At 55.4% G+C, this 25,124-nt stretch overlaps 1 protein-coding gene across 1 annotated transcript; it reads right to left on the bottom strand.

The window, feature by feature from the left end:
• Nucleotides 1-523: 523 nt before the first annotated feature.
• On the bottom strand, nt 524-16,721 carry etfb (electron transfer flavoprotein subunit beta). Its single transcript, XM_041181258.1, has 7 exons — nt 16,593-16,721; nt 15,257-15,415; nt 11,359-11,517; nt 9,123-9,185; nt 6,563-6,721; nt 2,295-2,475; nt 524-722 (listed from the first exon to the last, which is right to left on the bottom strand). Exons 1-6 carry the CDS (start codon nt 16,647-16,649, stop codon nt 2,305-2,307), a joined length of 768 nt encoding a protein of 255 aa, XP_041037192.1. The 5' UTR covers nt 16,650-16,721; the 3' UTR covers nt 524-722; nt 2,295-2,304.
• Between the last annotated feature and the right edge of the window lie 8,403 nt (nt 16,722-25,124).

Genomic DNA, 25,124 nt, shown 5'->3' with positions numbered 1-25,124 from the left:
CACGATCATTAGACTTTTAATGCCAGATTTTTACTGAATTCAAATTGCACCCTCTGCCGTGACAGGGTTGAACCCGGGTCCCCAGAGAATTACCCTGGGTCTCTGGATCAGCGACAATACCACTGAGCCATCGCCTGCCCCCAAGATAGGATCATCACTAATAAACCCAATGGGGAATTCAGGAGAAACCTCTTTACCCAGAGAGTGGGGAGAACGTGGGTCTCGCTCCCACAGGGAGTGGCCGAGGTGAATAGTGTCGATGTGTTTAAGGGGGAAGTTGGATAAACACATGAGGGAGAGAGGAATAGAAGGATATGGGGATGGGGTGACATGGAGAGGGGGTGGGAGCAGAAACACCGGCACGGAGCAGGTGGGCCGAATGGCCTGTTTGTGTTGTCGACTCGATGTCATCTGACGGCCTCTTTCTATTTACAAATCAGCGATGAAATGGGTCTGGCCCATGGCAGTGTTATTCAGTGTGGAATCACATCACAGCACAAAGAGGGATGCAGTGGAGCTGGCATTGTGAGGAAAAGAGATTAGATTTATTCATTGTGTCCCAGGCACTGCTCAGTAAGGATTGACCAAGCCCTCCAGAGGCCATTCAGCAATTCGCTAATTTGTCCTGGGCAGGAAGCAGCCATTCTGCACACCCATCGGAGACCAGGAGATCGAGGCACAGCCGTGAGGGTTGGGCACTTCCCAGCAACCATCAGTCAACCCTAAACAAAAGAAAAGGGGAACAATTAGGGGATTTAATCACCTGCAGGTTATTGTTAGATCGACAGCATTCAGCACGGGGTTAGATACAGAGTAAAGCTCCCTCTACACTCTCCCCATCAAACACTCCCAGGACAGGTACAGCACGGTGTTAGATACAGAGTAAAGCTCCCTCTACACTCTCCCCATCAAACACTCCCAGGGCAGGTACAACACAGGGTTAGATACAGAGTAAAGCTCCCTCTACACTGTCCCCATCAAACACTCCCAGGGCAGGTACAGCACGGGGTTAGATACAGAGTAAAGCTCCCTCTACACTGTCCCCATCAAACACTCCCAGGACAGGTACAGCACGGGGTTAGATACAGAGTAAAGCTCCCTCTACACTCTCCCCATCAAACACTCCCAGGACAGGTACAGCACGGGGTTAGATACAGAGTAAAGCTCCCTCTACACTGTCCCCATCAAACACTCCCAGGACAGGTACAGCACGGGGTTAGATACAGAGTAAAGCTCCCTCTACACTCTCCCCATCAAACACTCCCAGGACAGGTACAGCACGGGGTTAGATACAGAGTAAAGCTCCCTCTACACTCTCCCCATCAAACACTCCCAGGACAGGTACAGCACAGGGTTAGATACAGAGTAAAGCTCTCTCTACACTGTCCCCAGCAAACACTCCCAGGACAGGTTTGTATTCCCTCGGGTCTCAAAGATTAAGGGGTGATCTAATCGAAGGGTTTAACATGATTAACGGATTCGATGGGGTCGACAGAGAGAAACTGTTTTCTCTGGTTAGATGGGGTGGGGGAGGGTGGAACCAGAACAAGGGGGCAGGAGCTTAAAATTGGAGCCAGGCCGTTCAGGGGGTGATGTCAGGAAGCACTTCTTCACACAAAGCGGGGGGTGGAAATCTGGAACTCTCTCCCCTAGATAAAGCTGTCGAGACTGGGAGGGGTCAATTGGAAATTTCAAAACTGAGATTGAGAGATTTTTGTTGGGTCGGGGGGGGGTTAAGGGTTACAGAGCTGAGACTGTAACCAAGGCCAAGATGGAGTTAAGATACAGATCAGCCATGATCTGATTGAATGGAGGAACAGGCTCGAGGGGCTGAATGAGCCTCCTCAGCGAGCAGTGGGACTCGATATTACAGCGCACTATCCCCAATGTGTAACAGGCTTAAGGGGGCTGAATGGGCCTCCTCCTGTTCTTGTGTAATAGGCTCGAGGGGCTGAACGGGCCTCCTCCTGTTCCTGTGTTACAGGCTCGAGGGGCTGAATGGGCCTCCTCCTGTTCCCGTGTAACAGGTCGAGGGGGCTGAATGGGCCTCCTCCTGTTCCTGTGTAACAGGCTCGAGGGGGCTGAATGGGCCTCCTGTTCCTGTGTAACAGGCTCGAGGGGGCTGAATGGGCCTCCTCCTGTTCCTGTGTAACAGGCTCGAGGGGGTTGAAAGGGCCTCTGCCTGGTCCTGTGTAACACAGGAGTGAACCGCGGCCGGGTTACGAGCGTTTCCCTCTCAAACAAAGGTCTCTACAACCGGATCGCACCCCTTCCCTCCAATGACCTCCACTGACCTCCGCCCCCTCATATCCGGCCAATTTCCTTCAGCTTGCTGACGAGCTGCTCGGCGGTCTCCACCTTGACCCCTGCTGTGCGCTGAGGGGGATCTTCTACACTCAACGTCTGCAGCTTACTGGAGATGTCCACGCCCAGGTCTTTGGGGCTGATCTTGTCAATCTTCTTCTTCTTGGCTTTCTGGCGGGCGGGGGGGGGCGGTGGAGTGGTTTGGGAACAGTGGCCAACAGAGAAGGAAGACAGGGCCGGAGAGGGGAGGGAGAGGGAGAACAGGGAAAGTGGGGAAAAGGGGAGGGGGTGTAGGGAAGGGGTGAAAGTCACAGGCAGGAGAGCAAGAGAGAAAGGAAGAGGGAGACAGGAAGGCATGAGAGAGAGGGAGGAAGAGAGAGATGGAGAGAGAGGGAGAGAGAGGGAGAGAGAGGGAGAGAGAGGGAGAGAGAGGGAGAGAGAGGGAGAGAGAGGGAGAGAGAGGGAGAGAGAGGGAGAGAGAGGGAGAGAGAGATGGGAGAGAGATGGGTGAGAGGACGCGGTGAAAGGGAGAGGGATAGATGGTGGTTACAGAGATTATTTCAGTTTGACAGCACATCATTTTAATTTATTCATTCACGGGATGTGGGTGTCGCTGGCTGGGCCAGGGTTTATTGTCCATCCCTAATTGCCCCTTGAGAAGGTGGTGGTGAGCTGCCTTCTTGAAACGCTGCAGTCCATGCAGTGTAGGTACACCCACAGCGCTGTTAGAGAGGGAGTTCCAGGGTTTTGACCCAGCGACAGTGAAGGAACGGCCGATATATTTCCAAGTCAGGATGGTGAGTGACTTGGAGGGGAACTTCCAGGTGGTGGTGTTCCCCATGTGTCTGCTGCCCTTGTCCTTCTAGATGGTAGACGTCGTGGGTTTGGAAGGTGCTGTCGAAGGAGCCTTGCTGAGTTGCTGCAGTGCATCTTGTAGATGGTACACACACTGCTGCTACTGTGCGTCAGTGGTGGAGGGAGTGAATGTTTGTGGATGTGGTGCCAATCAAGCAGGGCTGCTTTGTCCTGGATGGTGTTGAGCTTCTCGAGTGTTGTGGGAGCTACACTCATCCAGGTAAGCGGGGAGTATTCCATCACACTCCTGACTTGTGACTTGTAGATGGTGGACAGGCTGTGGGGAGTCAGGAGGTGAGTTACTAGCTGCAGGATTCCCAGCTTCTGACCTGCTCTTGTAGCCACAATAATCACGTCAAATATTTACTTCAATCAAAGAGGGCAAACAGGGTCTTGGTATTACATCTCATTCAAAGGACGGTACCTCTGACAGTGCAGCAGTCCCTCTGTACAGGAGGGAGAGCGCGGGCAAGGGAGGGAGGGCAAGGCTTGAGGGAGGGAGGGCAAGGTGAGGGTGCGAGGGAGGGAGGGAGGGCAGGGCAACAGAGAGAGGGCAGGGTGAGGGTGCGAGAGCAGGGTGAGGGTGTGAGGGAGGGAGGACAGGGTGAGGGTGTGAGGGAGGGAGGACAGGGTGAGGGTGCGAGGGCAGGGTGAGGGTGTGAGGGAGGGAGGACAGGGTGAGGGTGCGAGGGAGGGAGGACAGGGTGAGGGTGTGAGGGAGGGAGGACAGGGTGAGGGTGCGAGGGCAGGAAGAGGGTGTGAGGGAGGGAGGGCAGGGCAACGGAGAGAGGGCAGGGTGAGGGTGTGAGAGCAGGGTGAGGGTGTGAGGGTGCGAGAGCAGGGTGAGGGTGTGAGGGTGCGAGAGCAGGGTGAGGGTGTGAGGGTGCGAGAGCAGGGTGAGGGTGTGAGGGTGCGAGAGCAGGGTGAGGGTGTGAGGGTGCGAGAGCAGGGTGAGGGTGTGAGGGTGCGAGAGCAGGGTGAGGGTGTGAGGGTGCGAGAGCAGGGTGAGGGTGTGAGGGTGCGAGAGCAGGGTGAGGGTGTGAGGGTGCGAGAGCAGGGTGAGGGTGTGAGGGTGCGAGAGCAGGGTGAGGGTGTGAGGGTGCGAGAGCAGGGTGAGGGTGTGAGGGTGCGAGAACAGGGTGAGGGTGTGAGGGTGCGAGAGCAGGGTGAGGGTGTGAGGGTGCGAGAGCAGGGTGAGGGTGTGAGGGTGCGAGAGCAGGGTGAGGGTGTGAGGGTGCGAGGGAGGGAGGGCAGGGTGAGGGTGCAAGGACAGGGTGAGGGTGCGAGGGAGGGAGGGAGGGAGGACAGGGTGAGGGAGGGAGGGAGGGAGGACAGGGTGAGAGTGTGAGGGAGGGAGGACAGGGTGAGGGTGTGAGGGAGGGAGGACAGGGTGAGGGTGTGAGGGAGGGAGGACAGGGTGAGGGTGTGAGGGAGGGAGGACAGGGTGAGGGTGTGAGGGAGGGAGGACAGGGTGAGGGTGCGAGGGAGGGAGGACAGGGTGAGGGTGCGAGGGAGGGAGGACAGGGTGAGGGTGTGAGGGAGGGAGGACAGGGTGAGGGTGCGAGGGCAGGGTGAGGGTGTGAGGGAGGGAGGACAGGGTGAGGGTGTGAGGGAGGGAGGACAGGATGAGGGTGTGAGGGAGGGAGGACAGGGTGAGGGTGTGAGGGAGGGAGGACAGGATGAGGGTGTGAGGGAGGGAGGACAGGATGAGGGTGCGAGGGAGGGAGGACAGGGTGAGGGTGCGAGGGAGGGAGGACAGGGTGAGGGTGCGAGGGAGGGAGGACAGGGTGAGGGTGCGAGAACAGGGTGAGGGTGTGAGGGTGCGAGGGAGGGAGGACAGGGTGAGGGTGTGAGGGAGGGAGGACAGGGTGAGGGTGTGAGGGAGGTAGGACAGGGTGAGGGTGCGAGGGAGGGAGGACAGGGTGAGGGTGCGAGGGAGGGAGGACAGGGTGAGGGTGCGAGGGAGGGAGGACAGGGTGAGGGTGTGAGGGAGGGAGGACAGGGTGAGGGTGCGAGGGAGGGAGGACAGGGTGAGGGTGTGAGGGAGGGAGGACAGGGTGAGGGTGCGAGGGCAGGAAGAGGGTGTGAGGGAGGGAGGACAGGATGAGGGTGTGAGGGAGGGAGGACAGGGTGAGGGTGCGAGGGAGGGAGGACAGGGTGAGGGTGCGAGGGAGGGAGGGAGGGAGGACAGGGTGAGGGTGCGAGGGAGGGAGGACAGGGTGAGGGTGTGAGGGAGGGAGGACAGGGTGAGGGTGTGAGGGAGGGAGGACAGGGTGAGGGTGTGAGGGAGGGAGGACAGGGTGAGGGTGTGAGGGAGGGAGGACAGGGTGAGGGTGCGAGGGAGGGAGGACAGGGTGAGGGTGCGAGGGCAGGGTGAGGGTGCGAGGGAGGGAGGACAGGGTGAGGGTGCGAGGGCAGGGTGAGGGTGTGAGGGAGGGAGGACAGGGTGAGGGTGCGAGGGCAGGGTGAGGGTGTGAGGGAGGGAGGACAGGATGAGCGTGTGAGGGAGGGAGGACAGGGTGAGGGTGTGAGGGAGGGAGGACAGGGTGAGGGTGCGAGGGCAGGGTGAGGGTGTGAGGGAGGGAGGACAGGGTGAGGGTGCGAGGGCAGGGTGAGGGTGTGAGGGTGCGAGGGCAGGGTGAGGGTGCGAGGGAGGGAGGACAGGGTGAGGGTGCAAGGGAGGGAGGGAGGGAGGACAGGGTGAGGGTGCGAGGGAGGGCGGACAGGGTGAGGGTGTGAGGGAGGGAGGACAGGGTGAGGGTGTGAGGGAGGGAGGACAGGGTGAGGGTGCGAGGGAGGGAGGACAGGGTGAGGGTGCGAGGGCAGGGTGAGGGTGCGAGGGTGGGAGGACAGGGTGAGGGTGCGAAGGCAGGGTGAGGGTGTGAGGGAGGGAGGACAGGGTGAGGGTGCGAGGGCAGGGTGAGGGTGTGAGGGAGGGAGGACAGGATGAGGGTGTGAGGGAGGGAGGACAGGGTGAGGGTGTGAGGGAGGGAGGACAGGGTGAGGGTGCGAGGGCAGGGTGAGGGTGTGAGGGAGGGAGGACAGGGTGAGGGTGTGAGGGAGGGAGGACAGGGTGAGGGTGTGAGGGAGGGAGGACAGGGTGAGGGTGTGAGGGAGGGAGGACAGGATGAGGGTGTGAGGGAGGGAGGACAGGGTGAGGGTGTGAGGGAGGGAGGACAGGGTGAGGGTGCGAGGGCAGGGTGAGGGTGTGAGGGAGGGAGGACAGGGTGAGGGTGTGAGGGAGGGAGGACAGGGTGAGGGTGCGAGGGAGGGAGGGAGGGAGGACTCAATCCACTGAGGCCAGGATGTCAGTGCCAGACTATGTCGGTTGGGTTGAGGAGGTTTCAGTGCTGGGGAGGGTGGGAAGGGGCTGTAATAATGTCGGAGGACCACAGATACTCACCATGATGTTGGGGAGGGTGGCGTAACGTGGCTCATTCAGCCGCAGGTCAGAGGTTACAACAGCTGGCAGTTTGAGGGAGATGGTCTCCAAACCTCCATCCACTTCACGTGTCACTGTCAAGTTCTTATCTTCTACCTTCACCTCTGAGGCAAAGGTGCCCTACGGGTTGGGGGGGGGGGGAAGGGGGAGAAATCAAGTCACCATAAAAACCGAGCCAGTAACCCCGGCTCAGCCACCCCCCCACCCTCCACCACCCCCTCCCCCCTCCCCCCACCACCCTCCACCTCCCCGCGGACAGGACCCACCACCCCCCAACTCCCTGTTGGCCCTGGTTCCAAGCGCCAGGCTTTTCATCAACAAGGGGAGGCCCATTCAGCCCCTCAAGCCATTCAATTAAACCATGACTGATCCGAATCTTAACTCCATCTCCATCGTAACCCCCATCTCACCCAACGCAAATCTATCAATCTCAGCTCTGAAACCTCCAAGTGAATTCTCCCAGCCGCAGCAGTGGGGGGGTCGGGGGGGGGTGAGGGGGTGGTGGGGGGTTTTTCCAGATTTCCATCACCTCAGGACATCCCAAAGCCCTTCACGGCTGTTTATTTTGAAGTGAGCTCACTGCGGTAATGTAGGAAACGCAGCAGCCAATTAGCGCGCAGCAAGATCCCACAAACAGCCCATGTGATCATCTGTTTTTAGTGATGTTGGTTGAGGGATAAATATTGGCCCCAGGACACCGGGGAGAACTCCCCCCTGCTCTTCCTCCAAATAGTGGCTGTGGGATCTTTCACACCCGCCCGAGAGGGCAGACGGGGGACTCGGTTTAATGTCTCATCCAAAAGACAGTGCAGCACTCCCTCAGTACTGACCCTCTGACAGTGCAGCACTCCCTCAGTACTGACCCTCTGACAGTGCAGCACTCCCTCAGTACTGACCCTCCGACTGTGCAGCACTCCCTCAGTACTGACCCTCCGACAGTGCAGCACTCCCTCAGTACTGACCCTCCGACAGTGCAGCACTCCCTCAGTACTGACCCTCTGACAGTGCAGCACTCCCTCAGTACTGACCCTCTGACAGTGCAGCATTCCCTCAGTACTGACCCTCAGAACAGTGCAGCACTCCCTCAGTACTGACCCTCTGACAGTGCAGCACTCCCTCAGTACTGACCCTCAGAACAGTGCAGCACTCCCTCAGTACTGACCCTCTGACAGTGCAGCACTCCCTCAGTACTGACCCTCTGACAGTGCGGCATTCCCTCAGTACTGACCCTCTGACAGTGCAGCACTCCCTCAGTACTGACCCTCAGAACAGTGCAGCACTCCCTCAGTACTGACCCTCCGACAGTGCAGCACTCCCTCAGTACTGACCCTCCGACAGTGCAGCACTCCCTCAGTACTGACCCCCTGACAGTGCAGCACTCCCTCAGTACTGACCCTCTGACAGTGCAGCACTCCCTCAGTACTGATCCTCTAACAGTGCAGCACTCCCTCAGTACTGACCCTCTGACAGTGCAGCACTCCCTCAGTACTGACCCTCTGACAGTGCAGCACTCCCTCAGTACTGATCCTCTAACAGTGCAGCACTCCCTCAGTACTGACCCTCTAACAGTGCAGCACTCCCTCAGTACTGACCCTCTGACAGTGCAGCACTCCCTCAGTACTGATCCTCTAACAGTGCAGCACTCCCTCAGTACTGACCCTCTAACAGTGCAGCACTCCCTCAGTACTGACCCTCTGACATGCAGCACTCCCTCAGTACTGACCCTCTGACAGTGCAGCACTCCCTCAGTACTGACCCTCCGACTGTGCAGCACTCCCTCAGTACTGACCCTCTGACAGTGCCGCATTCCCTCAGTACTGATTCTGGGGAAGTCGGTCTGGCTTAAGGTGCTTGATTCTTGGGAAAGGGGTCTCAAATCCACAACTTTCAAACTCAAAGGCGGGGGAGTGAGAGAAGCAAAGAGAGCACGAGCGTGCCAGAGAGAGAGCGCGAGCGTGCCAGAGAGAGAGCGCGAGCGTGCCAGAGAGACAGCGCGAGCGTGCCAGAGAGACAGCGCGAGCGTGCCAGAGAGACAGCACGAGCGTGCCAGAGAGACAGCACGAGCGTGCCAGAGAGACAGCGCGAGCGTGCCAGAGAGACAGCGCGAGCGTGCCAGAGAGAGAGAGCACGAGCGTGCCAGAGAGAGAGAGCACGAGCATGCCAGAGAGAGAGAGAGAGAGCGCGAGCGTGCCAGAGAGAGAGCGCGAGCGTGCCAGAGAGAGAGAGCGCGAGCGTGCCAGAGAGAGCGCGAGCGTGCCAGAAAGAGAGAGCGCGAGCGTGCCAGAAAGAGAGAGCGCGAGCGTGCCAGAAAGAGAGAGCGCGAGCGTGCCAGAAAGAGAGAGCGCAAGCATGCCAGAGAGAGAGAGAGAGCGCGAGCGTGCCAGAGAGAGCGAACGTGCGAAAGGGAAAGGCAGACAGAGAGCGAGAAAGAGAGTGCTGAAAACTCCAGTGAGTGGCAGCCAACATTGGACACTCCTTACGCTCGAAGTAACGGAGGCCTAGGAAGGGGTCGAGATATTACCTGTGGCCAGTCAAGCAAGGCAGCAGTCATCTGTCCAGTCTGATTCCAGTCTCCATCGATCGCCTGTCAGCCCAGGGGGAAAGAGCGTCAAATTCATGAATGAGCAACTCAGAACAAGACTCATTTAGCAAATTTCACAAGACAACACTGATTCCTTTTTCTTTAATCTTGCATCACGTGGAAAGCATTTGTTGCCCATCCCTAACTGCCCTTGAACTGAGGGGCTTGCTCGGCCTTTTCAGGGGGGCAGTTAAGAGTCAAGCACATCACTGTGGGGTCTGGAGTCACATGTAGGCCAGACCGGGGTAAGGAGGGCAGATTTCCCTCCCTAAAGGGGGCATTAGTGACCCAGATGGGTTTTTACAACAATCGATGATAGTTTCATGGCCACCGTCACTGAGACTGGGTTTATATTCCAGATTTTATTACTCTTCTGGAGAGAACAAATTAACCAATTTAAGCAAAAAGCCAAGTGGAGCGACTGATAGGCCTGAAGGGGGCGCAGTAACTGAGGAGGAAGAATTTTAAAGGAACCTTCTCTCGCGCCTCTCCCCACCTGAGGATGTCCCAAAGCTTTTCACAGCCAATGGGGGGGCTTTTTTTTTGAAGTGTGCTCGCTGTTGCGATGCAGGAAATACAGCAGCTGGTCTGCGCACAGCAAGATCCCACAAACAGCCCATGTGATAATGACCCAGATCATCTGTTTTTAGTGATATTGGTGGAGGGATAAATATTGGCCTCAGGTCAGTCACCAGGGAGAACTCCACCCCCCCCCACCCCCCACACTGGCCTTCTTCCCCCCCCCCCACTGCCCTTCTTCCAAATGGCGGCCGTGGGATCTTTAACACCCACCCAAGGGGGCAGACGGGAGCCTGGGATTATACCTCATCTGCAAGATGGTACTTTGCGCAGTGCAGTGCTCCCTCAGTACTTGCCCTCCGACAGTGCAGCGCTCCCTCAGTACTGACCCTCCGACAGTGCAGCACTCCCTCAGTACTGACCCTCCGACAGTGCAGCGCTCCCTCAGTACTGACACTCCAACAGTGCAGCGCTCCCTCAGTACTGACCCTCTGACAGTGCAGCACTCCCTCAGTACTGACCCTCTGACAGTGCAGCACTCCCTCAGTACTGACCCTCCGACAGTGCAGCGCTCCCTCAGTACTGGCCCTCCAAACATGCAGCGCTCCCTCCGTACTGGCCCTCCAAAAATGCAGCACTCTCTCAGTAACGGCCCTCCAAACATGCAGCACTCCCTCAGTAATGGCCCTCCAAACATGCTGCACTCCCTCAGTAATGGCCCTTCAAACATGCAGTGTTCCCTCAGTACTGGCCCTCCAAACATGCAGCACTCCCTCAGTAATGGCCCTCCAAACATGCAGTGTTCCCTCAGTAATGGCCCTCCAAATATGCAGCGCTCCCTCAGTAATGGCCCTCCAAACATGCAGCGCTCCCTCAGTAATGGCCCTCCAAACATGCAGCACTCCCTCAGTAATGGCCCTCCAAACATGCAGCACTCCCTCAGTAATGGCTCTCCAAACATGCAGTATTCCCTCAACAACGGCCCTCCAAACATGCAGCACTCCCTCAGTAATGGCCCTCTAAACATGCAGTGTTCCTTCAGTACTGCCTCTCCAACAGTGCGGCACTCCCTCGGTAATGATTCTCCGATGGTGCAGCGCTCCCTCAGCACAGACCCACATTGCGGTGGTTTTGGTGAGCTGCCTTCTTGACCCCCTGCAGTCCATGTGGTGTAGGTACACCCACAGTGCTGTTAGAGAGGGAGCTCCAGGATTTTGACCCAGTGACAGTGAAGGAACAGTGATATATTTCCAAGTCAGGATGGTGAGTGACTTGGAGGGGAACTTCTAGGCAGTGGGTGTTCCCCATGTGTCTACTGCCCTTGTCCTTCTAGATGGTAGCGGTCGTGGGTTTGGAAGGTGCAGTCGAAGGAGCCTTGGTGAGTTACTGCAGTGCATCTTGTAGATGGTACACATACTGCTGCCACTTTGTGTCGGTGGTGGAGGGAGTGAACGTTGAAGGTGGTGGATGGGTTGTCGGTCCTGCAGACTTCTTTGACCTGGATGGTTATGGGGTGGTGAACACTCGTTTGAGAAACGTGAACGAATGGGGTATTTGGGGAACAAAGAGGTGGTAATGGTGGCTATTCAAATGTGAAGCTGCTGATAATGGGAGCTGGGAAGCTGGGATGCCCGGATCCTGGGCATTACCCACTCACCTGCTTGCCGAGTAGGATCAGGTCGGCCTCCTCCTTCTTGGCCAGGGCTGCCATGATCTTGGAGACCTGCAGAGGGCCCAGGGTCTCATAGTCCTTCCCTGTCACCTCCACATGGATCCCCCTGTCTGCCCCCATAGCCAAGGCTGTGCGGATAGTTTCCTGTGGGAGAGAGGAGGCTGTTCATCACTTGCTTCAACATCACACAGCCTCATGAACCAAGTCCTGGGCTGACTGCAGAGCCATTGAGCATTACAGCCAGAAACCCTCAGTACTGACTCTCCGACAGTGCAGCACTCCCTCAGTACTGACCCTCTGACAGTGCAGCACTCCCTCAGTACTGACCCTCTGACAGTGCAGCATTCCCTCAGTACTGACTCTCCGACAGTGCAGCACTCCCTCAGTACTAACTCTCCGACAGTGCAGCACTCCCTCAGTACTGACCCTCTGACAGTGCAGCACTCCCTCAGTACTGACCCTCTGACAGTGCAGCACTCCCTCAGTACTGACCCTCTGACAATACAGCACTCCCTCAGTACTGACCCTCTGACAGTGCAGCACTCCCTCAGTACTGACCCTCTGACAGTGCAACACTCCCTCAGTACTGACCCTCTGACAGTGCAGCACTCCCTCAGTACTGACCCTCTGGTGAGAGTGCAGCACTCCCTCAGTACTGACCCTCTGACAGTGCAGCACTCCCTCAGTACTGACCCTCTGACAGTGCAGCACTCCCTCAGTACTGACCCTCTGACAGTGCAGCACTCCCTCAGTACTGACCCTCTGACAGTGCAGCACTCCCTCAGTACTGACCCTCTGACAGTGCAGCACTCCCTCAGTACTGACCCTCCGACAGTGCAGCACTCCCTCGGTACTGACCCTCCCACAGTGCGGCACTCCCTCAGCACTGACCTTCCAACAGTGCAGCACTCCCTCAGTACTGACCCTCCCACAGTGCGGCACTCCCTCAGTACTGACCCTCCAACAGTGCAGCACTCCCTCAGTACTGACCCTCCCACAGTGCGGCACTCCCTCAGCACTGACCTTCCAACAGTGCAGCACTCCCTCAGTACTGACCCTCAGACAGTGCAGCACTCGCTCAGTACTGACCCTATGACAGAGCAGCAGTCCCTCAGTACTGACCCTCCGACGGTGCAGCACTCCCTCAGTACTGACCCTCCGACAGTGCAGCACTCCTTCAGTACTGACCCTCCGACAATGCAGCACTCCCTCAGTACTGACCCTCTGACAGTGCAGCGCTCCCTCAGTACTGACCCTCTGACAGTGCAGCGGTCCCTCAGTACTGACCTTCCGGCAGCGCAACACTCACTCCGCACTGACCCTCTGACAGTGCAGCACTCCCTCAGTACTGACCCTCCGGCAGTGCAACACTCCCTCAGTACTGAACCTCAGGCAATGCAGCACTCCCTCAGTACTGACCTTCCGACAGTGCAGCACTCCCTCAGTAATAACTCTCCGACAGTGCAGCGCTCCCTCAGTACAGACCCTCCGACAGTGCAGCACTCCCTCAGTATTGCCCCTCCCACAGTGCAGCACTCCCTCAGTATTGACCCTCCGACAGTGCAGCACTCCCTCAGTACTAACCCTCTGACAGTGCAGCACTCCCTCAGTACTAACCCTCTGACAGTGCAGCACTCCCTCAGTACTACCCCTCTGACAGTGCAGCACTCCCTCAGTACTAACCCTCTGACAGTGCAGCACTCCCTCAGTACTAACCCTCTGACAGTGCAGCACTCCCTCAGTACTAACCCTCTGACAGTGCAGCACTCCCTCAGTACTAACCCTCTGACAGTGCAGCACTCCCTCAGTACTAACCCTCTGACAGTGCAGCACTCCCTCAGTACTGACTCTCCGACAGTGCAGCACTCCCTCAGTACTGACCCTCTGAAAGTGCAGCACTCCCTCAGTACAGGCACTGGGGAAGTGTCAGCCTGCATTCGGGGGCTCGAGTCTCTGCAGTGGGTGATGAACCCGTGACCTTTTGACTCAGAGAGCATGTGGTTGCTGAAACTCAGCATTCCTGATCTGGACCCCTCAGCAACCACCCCTGACCCCACCAAGCCCCCTGGACCAGGACTCTGCTACTCCTGTTGTACTAACGGTGAATGATTAACTCATTATAAACAGTACACACTGGTTTCGGCTGGTGGATACAGGAATATCACTGTATGAACTCAGCACTGGTCCGCTTTATGAACTAAACACATAAGTTCAGGGACATTTTGACAGAAAACCTTGAAATGGAGCAGAAAACATGACATCTTCAATCAGTCGATATGAAACAACCTGCATTTACATCGAGCCTTTAATATAGCTAAACATCTCCAAGTTGCTGCACAGCAACTTTAACCCAGACAGAATTTAACCCCGAGCCTCTTAGGGGGATATCAGGGACAGGTCTAAGAGGTCGGTTTATAGGGAACATCTTAATGCTGAAGGAGAGAGAGATAAGAGAGGGGTGGAGAGGTTTAGGGAGGGAGCTCCCGAGCTCAGGACGCCCCGAGCTCAGGACCCCCAGGCAGCTGAAGGCATGGCCGCCAATGGGGGAGCGATGGGAATCAGGGGATGGTCAAGAGGCCAGAATTGGAGGAACGCAGAGATCTCGGAGGATTGTAGGGGCTGGAGGAGGTTACAGGGATAGGGAGGTGTGAAGGGGCTGGAGGAGGTTACAGCGATAGGGAGGGTTGTAGGGGCTGGAGGAGGCTACAGAGATAGAGAGGGGTGTAGGGGCTGGAGGAGGTTACAGAGATAGAGAGGGATGTAGGGGCTGGAGGAGGTTACAGAGATAGGGAGGGGTGTAGGGGCTGGAGGAGGTTACAGAGATAGGGAGGGTTGTAGGGGCAAGAGGGGGTTACAGAGATAGGGAGGGTTGTAGCGGCTGGAGCAGGTTACAGAGATAGGGAGGGTTGTAGGGGCAAGAGGGGGTTACAGAGATAGGGAAGGGTGTAGGGGCTGGAGGAGGTTACAGAGATAGGCAGGGTTGTAGGGGTAAGAGGGGGTTACAGAGATAGAGAGGGTTGTAGCGGCTGGATCAGGTTACAGAGATAGGGAGAGCTGTAGGGGCTGGAGGAGGTTACAGAGATAGGGAGGGTTGTAGGGGGTTACAGAGATAGGGAGGGTTGTAGGTGCTGGAGGAGTTTAAAAAGATAGGGAGGGGCATGAGGAGGGATTTGGAAACAAGGAGGCGTTGCCAGTTCGTTAACCAAATTGGCGAGAAATGGGACTGTGCTCTCAACTGTCAGGAAGAGGCTGAACAGGGCCTCCTGGTGCTGCTCTCAATACCAAGCAAAGCACTTGGAAGATTAACTGTCCTCTGAAGGTCACTGTAAATCCTGTCAACCTCCACAAAGTAGCAGAGGCCTGTTACAGTCTTGCTGACCTTTCACAGGGTACAGGAGAAGGTGCAAAGGACGCTCCCAGAACTGAGCGGTTATAACCAACAGGACAGACTGAACAAGCTGGGGCTCTTTCTCTAGAAAAGAGAAGGCTGAGGGGGTGACCTGATCGAGATCTTGAAAATGATGAAAGGGTTTCGATAGGGTAGACGTAGCGAAGATGTTTCCACTTATGGATGAGCAGAGAACTAGGGACCATCGAGATAAGATCGTCACTAATAAACCCAATGGGGAATTCAGGAGAAACCTTTTTACCCAGAGAGAGGGGAGAATGTGGAACTCGCTCCCACAGGGAGTGGTCGAGGTGAATAGTGTCGATGTGTTTAATGGGGAAGCTGGATAAACACATGAGGGAGAGAGGAATAGAAGGATATGGGGATGGGGTGAGATGAAGAGGGGGTGGGAGGAGGCTCGTGTGGAGCAGAAACACCAGCATGGAGCAGATGGGCCGAATGGCATGGCTCAGTGCTGGGAATTTAGAATATTACCTGGCACTGTTGTGGGCCACAGCTAACCACCACCACCTCATTGGCATGTTTCTTCTCCTTTAGACGTACGGCTTCCTCCACTGCAATCTCACAGAAAGGGTTCATGGAATGCTTCACTCCGTCTGTCACAACCCCAGTGCGATCTGGCTTCACCCTAATCTGCACAGAGGGAGAGAGGGAGAGATACACTGCTAAAATCACCATTACAGAGGGTCCTGAGACACTCAAAGCCTGTAAAGCAGTCCAATACTTCCGAAACTGAGGGCATGCTGTGCTGTCCTGTCGGAGGGTCAGTGCTGAGGGAGTGCTGTACTGTCAGAGGGTCAGTCCTGAGGGAGTGCTGCACTGTCAGAGGGTCAGCACTGAGGGAGTGCTGCACTGTCAGAGGGTCAGCACTGAGGGAGTGCTGCACTGTCAGAGGGTCAGCACTGAGGGAGTGCTGCACTGTCAGAGGGTCAGCACTGAGGGAGTGCTGCACTGTCAGAGGGTCAGTGCTGAGGGAGTGCTGTCCTGTCGGAGGGTCAGTACTGAGGGAGTGCTGCACTGTCAGAGGGTCAGTACTGAGGGAGTGCTGTACTGTCGGAGGGTCAGTGCTGAGGGAGTGCTGCACTGTCAGACGGTCAGTACTGAGGGAGTGCTGCACTGTCAGAGGGTCAGTACTGAGGGAGTGCTGCACTGTCGGAGGGTCAGTACTGAGGGAGTGCTGTACTGTCGGAGGGTCAGTGCTGAGGGAGTGCTGCACTGTCAGAGGGTCAGTACTGAAGGAATGCTGCACTGTCAGAGGGTCAGTACTGAGGGAGTGCTGCACTGTCAGAGGGTCAGTACTGAGGGAGTGCTGCACTGTCGGAGGGTCAGTACTGAGGGAGTGCTGTACTGTCGGAGGGTCAGTGCTGAGGGAGTGCTGCTCTGTCAGAGGGTCAGTACTGAGGGAGTGCTGCACTGTCGGAGGGTCAATACTGAGGGAGTGCTGCTCTGTCAGAGGGTCAGTCCTGATGGAAGTGCTGCACTGTCAGAGGGTCAGTACAGAGGGAGTGCTGCACTGTCAGAGGGTCAGTACTGAGGGAGTGCTGCTCTGTCAGAGGGTCAGTCCTGATGGAAGTGCTGCACTGTCAGAGGGTCAGTACTGAGGGAGTGCTGCACTGTCAGAGGGTCAGTACTGATGGAAGTGCTGCACTGTCAGAGGGTCAGTACAAAGGAAGTGCTGCTCTGTCGAGGGGGGATCAGGGCTGCTCCTCTTCCCCCACCAGGTTTTCCTTTGGGATCAAACCTGTTATTCCTGGAGGGGGGGACACAGGAGGGTTTAATGTGGGTTTAATGCCTCCCTCCCCCGCCTCACCTTCACCGCGTAGTCGATCACCCGCTTCACCCCGACCAGCAGCCGCATCGGCGCCATCTTCCTTCTTCCCAGCTGCCTTCCCCTCTCTGCGGATCCGAATAAGCAGCGCACGCTTCCGGCCGGCCCCTTGACCCTACTTCCGCCCCGCAGCTTCCCCACCCCTCCCCTTTCACTGAGGGGCAGCGCTGCGCCGTCCCTGGGCCGTCCGGCTGGAGCGCCGCGCAACTAGACAAACGTTCCCTGCCCCTTCCGCCTTCCCCACACCCCCCCCACCCCCCATCAAACTCCTCCAACCACCTCTACCTTGCATAAAGATAAAAGCAAAAAAACTGCAGATGCTGGAAATCTAAAACAAAAATAAAAATAAAAATAGCTGGGAAAACTTAGCACGTCTGACAGCATCTGCGGAGAGGAAAACAGTTAACGTTTCGAGTCCGTATGACTCTTCATCAGAACTAAGTAAAAATAGAAAAGATGTGAAATCTCAGCTGGTTTGGGTGGGGGAGGTACAAAAAGAGCTGGATAGAGAGTCAGTGATATGTGGAGATAACCAAAAGATGTCATAGACAAAAGGACAAAGAGGTGTTGAAGGTGGTGATATTATCTAAGGAATGTGCTAATTAAGGGTAGAAAGCAGGACAAGCAAGGTACAGATAGCCCTAGTGGGGGTGGGGTGAAGGAATCGAAATAGGCTAAAAGGTAGAGATAAAACAATGGATGGAAATACATTTAAAAATAATGGAAATAGGTGGGAAAAGAAAAATGTATATAAATTATTCGAAAAAAGGGGGGGATCGGAAAGCGGGTGGGGATGGAGGAGAGAGTTCATGATCTGTTGAACTCAATATTCAGTCCAGAAGGCTGTAAAGTGCCTGGTCGGAAGATGAGGTGCTGTTCCTCCAGTTTGCGTTGAGCTTCACTGGAAAAATGCAGCAAGCCAAGGACAGACATGTGGGCATCAGAGCAGGGTAGGGTGTTGAAATGGCAAGTGACAGGGAGGTCTGGGAAATGCTTGCGGACAGACCGCAGATGTTCTGCAAAGCCGTCGCCCAGTTTATGTTTGGTCTCTCCAATGTAGAGGAAACCGCATTGGGAGCAACGAATGCAGTAGACTAAATTGGGGGAAATGCAAGTGAAATGTTGCTTCACTTGAAAGGAGTGTTTGGGCCCTTGGACGGTGAGGGGAGGGGAAGTAAAGGGGCAGGTATTGCACCTTCTGCGGTTGGATAGGAAGATGCTGTGGGAGGGGGTTGAGGTGTAGGGGGTGATGGAGGAGTGGACCAGGGTGTCCCTGAGGGAACGCTCCCTGCGGAATGCTTGCAGCTCGCCTTGCCAACTGCTCCAGGACTGGGCAGGAGTCTCCAGGGTGTTGCAGGTCAATCTCCAGCGCTCTGCTGTGTGCAACCCTGCTGCCGTGCTGGGCTTTGAACCTGTGTGCCCCCCACCCCCCAGGCCTTGACCATTACGCAGAGGCCCAGGCCAATGCCCCGGGGACACAGGTTCAAATCCCACCTGGGCAGCTGGTGAAATTTAAATTCAGTGAGTAAAATCTGGAATTCAAAGCCAGTCTCAGCGATAGTGACCCTGAAACTATCATCGATTGTGATAAAAACCCCAGCGATATCACTAACACCCTTTAGGGAGGGAAATTTGCCCTTCTTACCCTGGTCTGGCCTAGACGTGACTGCAGACCCCACAGCGATGTGGTTGATTCTTAACTGCCCCCCTGAAATGGCCGAGCTTGACACCCAGTTCGAGGGCAATTAGGGATGGGCAACAAATACTGGCCTGGCCAGTGACACCCACATCCCATCAAAGAGTAAATAATCCGCTGGGGAAAAATCATCAGGACATTCAAAAAGATTGAGCTTTGTCTTTTGTAATTTTCTTCAAATTTATCTCTTTACCAGATATAAAACATTTGAATATGGCAGATATGACAGTCAGGCATCATCCAATCAGGTAACGAGTGATTCTGGCGTTTCAATTGGTGTTGGAAGGCAGGGAGTGACAAGAGTGGACATGTTGGCTGGAGCATGGGGGCAACTCATGTGATGAAACCTCCAGGAATACATTTCATCTCAGTTGGCAACACTAGGCCTGAGAGACAAGGAGGCTCAGAGAGAAAGAAAAGTTGAGAGAGACTGACAGAGCAATGGAGAGGCAGAGACTGAAAGAAAAAGAGATAGACAGAGAGAGAGAGGGAGAAGGTGGGAGGCAGAGAGAGGGAGGGAGGGAGGGAGGCAGAGAGAGGGAGGGAGGGAGGGAGGCCGAGAGAGGGAGGGAGGCAGAGAGAGGGAGGGAGGGAGGAAGTGAGAGAGGGAGGGAGGCAGAGAGAGGGAGGGAGGGAGGCAAAGAGAGAGGGAGGGAGGGAGGCAGAGAGAGGGAGGGAGGGGGAAAGGGAGGGAGGGAGGCAGAGAGACAGAGGGAGGGAGGCAGAGAGAGGGAGATGGAGAGAGGTAGAGAGACTGAGAGGCAGAGATGGACACAGACAGACAGACTGAGATGGAGAGAGAAAGAGAACGAGAGAGAAGTAGAGGTACTGAGACCGAGAGTGAGAGACCAAGAGTGAGAAACAGAGACAGAGGGGGAGAGAGACAAAGAGTGAGAAAGAGAGACGGGGGGAGTGGCGGGGGGAGGAGAGAGACAGAGTGAGAAAGAGACAGAGAAAGAGAGAGAGCGAGACAGAATGAGAGACAGAGACTTTATTAGCTGAGACTATACCTCGACTTCACCTCCAACTAAAAGCATCTATTGCCCAGTTCTGAACAGTCATACGGACTCGAAACGTTAACTCTGTATTTCTCTCTCTGCCGATGCTGCCAGACCTGCTGAGATTTTCCGGCATTTTCCGTTTCTATTACCTGCCCTTCGAGCCTCGTAGTTTTTTTTGTTTTGATAGCTCGAACATGTTGAACACGTTTCAGTGACAGTTCCTGATACCTCCTTGTAGCCGATTCCCACTCCGTAACTCCGGTATTGTTCAGCAACTGGGAAAGCGGGGACTGGATGTCTAATCCTTTCCCAACACTCAGCAGCGGGTTTCTGTTCCATCGAATGAGTCGGGAGGGAGCAGGCAGGTTCTGCCATGGGTGTCTCCTGCCTGGATTATTCAGGTAACTCTTTACACAGCCACAGTAAACTAAATGTCTCATTCTCTGCGCTATCTGTGATCACACTCTTACAGATACCTAATGGATGATGTGAAAGCAAGTGGCAAGTAACATTCACGCCACACAAGCATCAGACAATGACCATCTCCAACAAGAAAGAATCCAACCATCACCCCTTGACATTCAATGGCATTAACATCACTGAATCCCCCACTATCAACACCCTGGGGGTTACCATTGACCAGAAACTGAACTGGACTAGCCATATAAATACTGTGGCTACAAGAGCAGGTCAGAGGCTGGGAATCCTGCGGTGAGTAACTCACCTCCTGACTCCCCAAAGCCTGTCCACCATCTACAAGGCACAAGTCAGGAGTGCGATGGAATACTCCCCACTTGCCTGGATGAGTGCAGCTCCCACAACACTCAAGAAGCTCAACACCATCCAGGACAAAGCAGCCCCGCTCGACCTGCACCACATCCACAAACATTCACTCCCTCCACCACCGACACACATTAGCAGCAGTGTGTGTACCATCTACAAGATGCACTGCAGGAATTCACCAAGGCTCCTTAGGCAGCACCTTCCAAACCCACGACCACTACCATCTAGAAGGACAAGGGCAGCAGACACATGGGGAACACCACCACCTGGAAGTTCCCCTCCAAGTAACTCACCACCCTCACTTGGAAATATATCGGCCGTTCCTTCACTGTCGCTGGGTCAAAATCCTGGAACGCCCTCCCTAACAGCATGGTGGGTGTACCTACACCACAGGGACTGCAGCGATTCAAGAAGGCAGCTCACCACCACCTTCTCAAGGGGCAATTAGGGATGGGAAATAAACGTTGGCCCAGCCAGCAATGCCTACATCCCGTGAATGAAGAAAAAAAAAGTGCTCCGAGTTTGACACTGTCATTGGTAATGATTGGGGGAATGCTGGAGTGCTGATTTGTCACTAGACCAGTAATCCTGGCGAATGCCTAGGGCACATAGGTTGACCGGGGACAGGCTCAAAACCTACACTGGCAGTTGGTGGAAGTTAAATTTAATTAATTAATAAATTGTCACTTGGCAATGCAGAGTTTGACCATCACTGTGAAGAGAAACATGTTGTTGAAGATTATTGCCTTGTGCCCATCAGGACAAACACAAGAATGCCAAATTTCAAACTCTCACAACAATTTATGCCACTGAAGAAAAGGATGCTGATTGGTTTGCAAGTCGGCTCTGACTGGTGGAGGTGTTATCGTGGAGCAAGTACCAGGGAACAAGATAATGTTATGATATATATGGAACTTGCCAAACCATCAGCGAGCATTTTAACTTGACCAGATCTTCTCTTATGTCATCTTGTGACATTCAATCAGGCATCAACGTTATACTCAGTGAGACCTTCACCACTCCTCTTTCTTAAAAATCATGACCAAGGGGCTTTTAGACACAAAAGAAAGGACAGACTGACCTCGGTTTGACATCTTATCCAAAAGACAGTCCCTTCCGACAGTACAGCGCTCCCTCAGCACTAACCCTATGACAGTGCAGCACTCCCTCAGTACTGACCCTCCGACAGTGCAGCACTCCCTCAGTCCTGACCCTCCAACAGTGCAGCACTCCCTCAATGCTAATTGCAATCTTTAATGACTGGCATCACCTTTGACATTCAATGGCATTACAATCACTGAATCCACCAATACCAACATCCTGGGGGTTACCACTGACCAGAAACTGAACTGGACGAGCCATATAAATACTGTGGCTACAAGAGCAGGTCAGAGGCTGGGAATCCTGCAGTGAGTAACTCACCTCCTGACTCCCCACAGCCTGTCAACCATCTACAAGTCACAAGTCAGGAGTGTGATGGAATACTCTCCACTTGCCTGGATGAGTGCAGCTCCCACAACACTCAAGAAGCTCGACACCATCCAGGACAAAGCAGCCTCGGTTGATTGGCAACCACATCCACAAACATTCACTCCCTGAGAGAGATAGAGACAGACAGACATGAGAGAGTGACTGTGACAGAGTGAGAGGCAGTTAAAACAGGCACATGAAGAAACAGAGGGAGTGAGAGAGGAAGAGAGGGAGTGTGTGAGTGAAAGAGAGAGATAGTGACAGGGAGTGTGAGAGAGAGAGAGAGAGACGGAGGGGGCAAGGGTGTGTGAGAGAGATAGCGAGACAGCAAGAGGGAGTGTGACGGAGAGAGAGAGTGCGAGAGGGCAACAGAGAGAGGGAGTATGAGAGGGTGATGGAGAGAGGGAGTGTGAGAAAGCGATGGAGTGAGGGAGTGTGAGAGGGCGATGGAGAGATGGAGTGTGAGAGGGTGATGGAAAGAGGGAGTGTGAGAGGTTGATGGAGAGAAGGAGTGTGAGAGGGAGATGGAGAAAGGGAGTGTGAGAGAGTGATGGAGAGAGGGAGTGTGAGAGAGTGAAGGAGAGAGGGAGTGTGAGAGGGTGATGGAGAGAGGGAGTGAGAGGGCGATGGAGTGAGGGAGAGTGAGAGAGGGATGGAGAGAGGGAGTATGAGAGGGTGATGGAGAGAGGCAGTGTGAGAGGACGATGGAGAGAGGAAATGTGAGAGGGCGACGGAGAGAGGCAGTGTGAGAGGGTGATGGAGAGAGGGAATGTGAGAGAGAGACAGAGAGAGGGAGTGTGAGAGGGTGATGGAGAAACGGAGTGTGAGAGGGCGATCAAGAGAGGGAGTGTGAGAGAGTGATGGAGAGAGGAAGAGAGAGAGGGTGATGGAGAGAGGGAGTGTGAGAGCGACGGAGAGAGGGAGAGAGAGAAAGCGATGGAGAGAAGGAGTGTGAGAGTGCAATGGAGAGAGGGAGTGTGAGAGGGTGATGGAGAGAGGGAGTGTGAGAGGGCAATGAAGAGAGGGCAATGGAGAGAGGGAGTGTGAGAGGGCGATGGAGAGAGGGAGTGTGAGAGGATGATGGAGAGAAGGAGTGTGAGAGAGTGAGGGAGAGAGGGAGTGTGAGAGGGTGATGGAGAGAGGAAGTGTGAGAAGGTGATGGAAAGAGGGATTGTGAGAGGGCGATTGAGAGAGGGAGTGTGAGAGGGTGATGGAGAGGGGGAGTGTGAGAGAGCAATGGCGAGAGGGAGTGTGAGAGGGCGATGGAGAGAGGGAGTGTGAGAGGGCGATGGAGAGAGGGAGTGTGAGAGGGTAATGGAGAGAAGGAGTGTGAGGGGCGATGGAGAGAGGGAGAGAAAGAGAGCGATGAAGAGAGGGAGTGTGAGAGAGTGATGGAGAGAGGGAGTGTGAGAGGATGATGGAGAGAGCGAGTTTGTGAGAGCGATGGAGAGAGGGAGTGCGAGAGGGCGATGGAGAGAGGGAGTATGAGAGGGTGATGGAGAGAGGGAGTGTGAGAGGGTGATGGAGAGAGGGAGTGTGAGAGAACGATGGAGAGAGGGAGCTTGTGAGAGCGATGGAGAGAGGGAGTGTGAGAGGGCGATGGAGAGAGGGAGAGTGAGAGGGTGATGGAGAGGGGAGTGAGAGAGAGTGAGGGAGAGATGGAGTGTGAGAGGGTGATGGAGAGAGGAAGTGTGAGAGGGCGATGGAGAGAGTGGTTGAGAGAGTACGATGGAGAGAGGGAGTGTGAGAGGGCGTTGGAGAGAGGGAGTGAGAGAGGGTGATGGAGAGGGGGAGTGTGAGAGAGTGAGGGAGAGAGGGAGTGTGAGAGGGTGATGGAGAGAGGAAGTGTGAGAGGGTGATGGAGAGAGGGATTGTGAGAGGGCGATGGAGAGAGGGAGTGTGAGAGGGCGATGGAGAGAGGGAGTGTGAGAGGGTGATGGAGAGAAGGAGTGTGAGGGGCGATGGAGAGAGGGAGAGAGAGTGGGCGATGGAGAGAGGAAGTGTGAGAGAGTGATGGAAAGAGGGAGTGTGAGAGAGCGATGGAGAGAGGGAGTGTGAGAGGGTGATGGAGAGAGGGAGTGTGAGAGGATGATGGAGAGAAGGAGTGTGAGAGAGTGATGGAGAGAGGGAGTGTGAGAGAGCGATGCAGAGAGGGAGTGTGAGAGAGTGATGGAGAGAGGGAGTGTGAGAGAGCGATGGAGGGAGGGAGTGTAAGAGGATGATGGAGAGGGGGAGTGTGAGAGAGTGAGGGAGAGAGGGAGTGTGAGAGGGTGATGGAGAGAGGAAGTGTGAGAGGGTGATGGAGAGAGGGATTGTGAGAGGGCGATGGAGAGAGGGAGAGTGAGAGGGTGATGGAGAGGGGAGTGAGAGAGGGTGATGGAGAGAGGGAGTGTGAGAGGATGATGGAGAGAGGGAGTTTGTGAGAGCGATGGAGAGAGGGAGTGTGAGAGGGCGATGGAGAGAGGGAGTGTGAGAGAGTGATGGAGAGAGGGAGTGTGAGAGAGCGATGGAGAGAGGGAGTGTGAGAGGGTGATGGAGAGAGGGAGTGTGAGAGGATGATGGAGAGAAGGAGTGTGAGAGGATGATGGAGAGAGGGAGTTTGTGAGAGCGATGGAGAGAGGGAGTGTGAGAGGGTGATGGAGAGGGGGAGTGTGGGAGAGTGAGGGAGAGAGGGAGTGTGAGAGGGTGATGGAGAGAGGAAGTGTGAGACGGTGATGGAGAGAGGGATTGTGAGAGGGCGATGGAGAGAGTGCTTGCGAGAGGACGATTGAGAGAGGGAGTGTGAGAGGGCAATAGAGAGATGGAGTCTGAGACGGTGATCAAGAGAGGGAGTGTGAGGGAGCGATGGAGAGATGGAGTGTGAGAGGGTGATCAAGAGAGGGAGTATGAGAGAGCGATGGAGAGAGGAAGAGAGAGAGGGCGATGGAGAGAAGGAGTGTGAGAGGGCAATGGAGAGAGGGAGTGTGAGAGGGTGATGGAGAGAGGGAGAGTGAGAGGGCAATGGAGAGAGGGAGTGTGAAAGGGCAATGGAGAGAGGGAGCGTGAAAGGGCGATGGAGAGAGGAAGTGTGAGAGAGCAATGGAGAGAGGGAGTGTGAGAGGGCGATGGAGAGAGGGAGTGTGAGAGGGCAATGGAGAGAGGGAGTGTGAGAGGGTAATGGAGAGAAGGAGTGTGAGGGGCGATGGAGAGAGGGAGAGAAAGAGAGCGATGAAGAGAGGAAGTGTGAGAGAGTGATGGAGAGAGGGAGTGTGAGAGAGCGATGGAGAGAGGGAGTGTGAGAGTGCGATGGAGAGAGGGAGTGTGAGACGGTGATGGAAAGAGGGATTGTGAGAGGACGTTTGAGAGAGGGAGTGTGAGAGGGTGATGGAGAGGGGGAGTGTGAGAGAGTGAGGGAGAGAGGGAGTGTGAGAGGGTGATGGAGAGAGGAAGTGTGAGAGGGTGATGGAGAGAGGGACTGTGAGAGGGCGATGGAGAGAGTGATTGCGAGAGGACGATGGAGAGAGGGAGTGTGAGAGGGCGATGGAGAGAGGGAGTGTAAGAGGGTGATGGAGAGACGGAGTATGA

This window comes from Carcharodon carcharias (assembly GCF_017639515.1).
Source record: "Carcharodon carcharias isolate sCarCar2 chromosome 29 unlocalized genomic scaffold, sCarCar2.pri SUPER_29_unloc_3, whole genome shotgun sequence".
Lineage (NCBI taxonomy): Eukaryota > Metazoa > Chordata > Chondrichthyes > Lamniformes > Lamnidae > Carcharodon > Carcharodon carcharias.
This window is presented reverse-complemented; position numbering and strand designations above follow the sequence as displayed.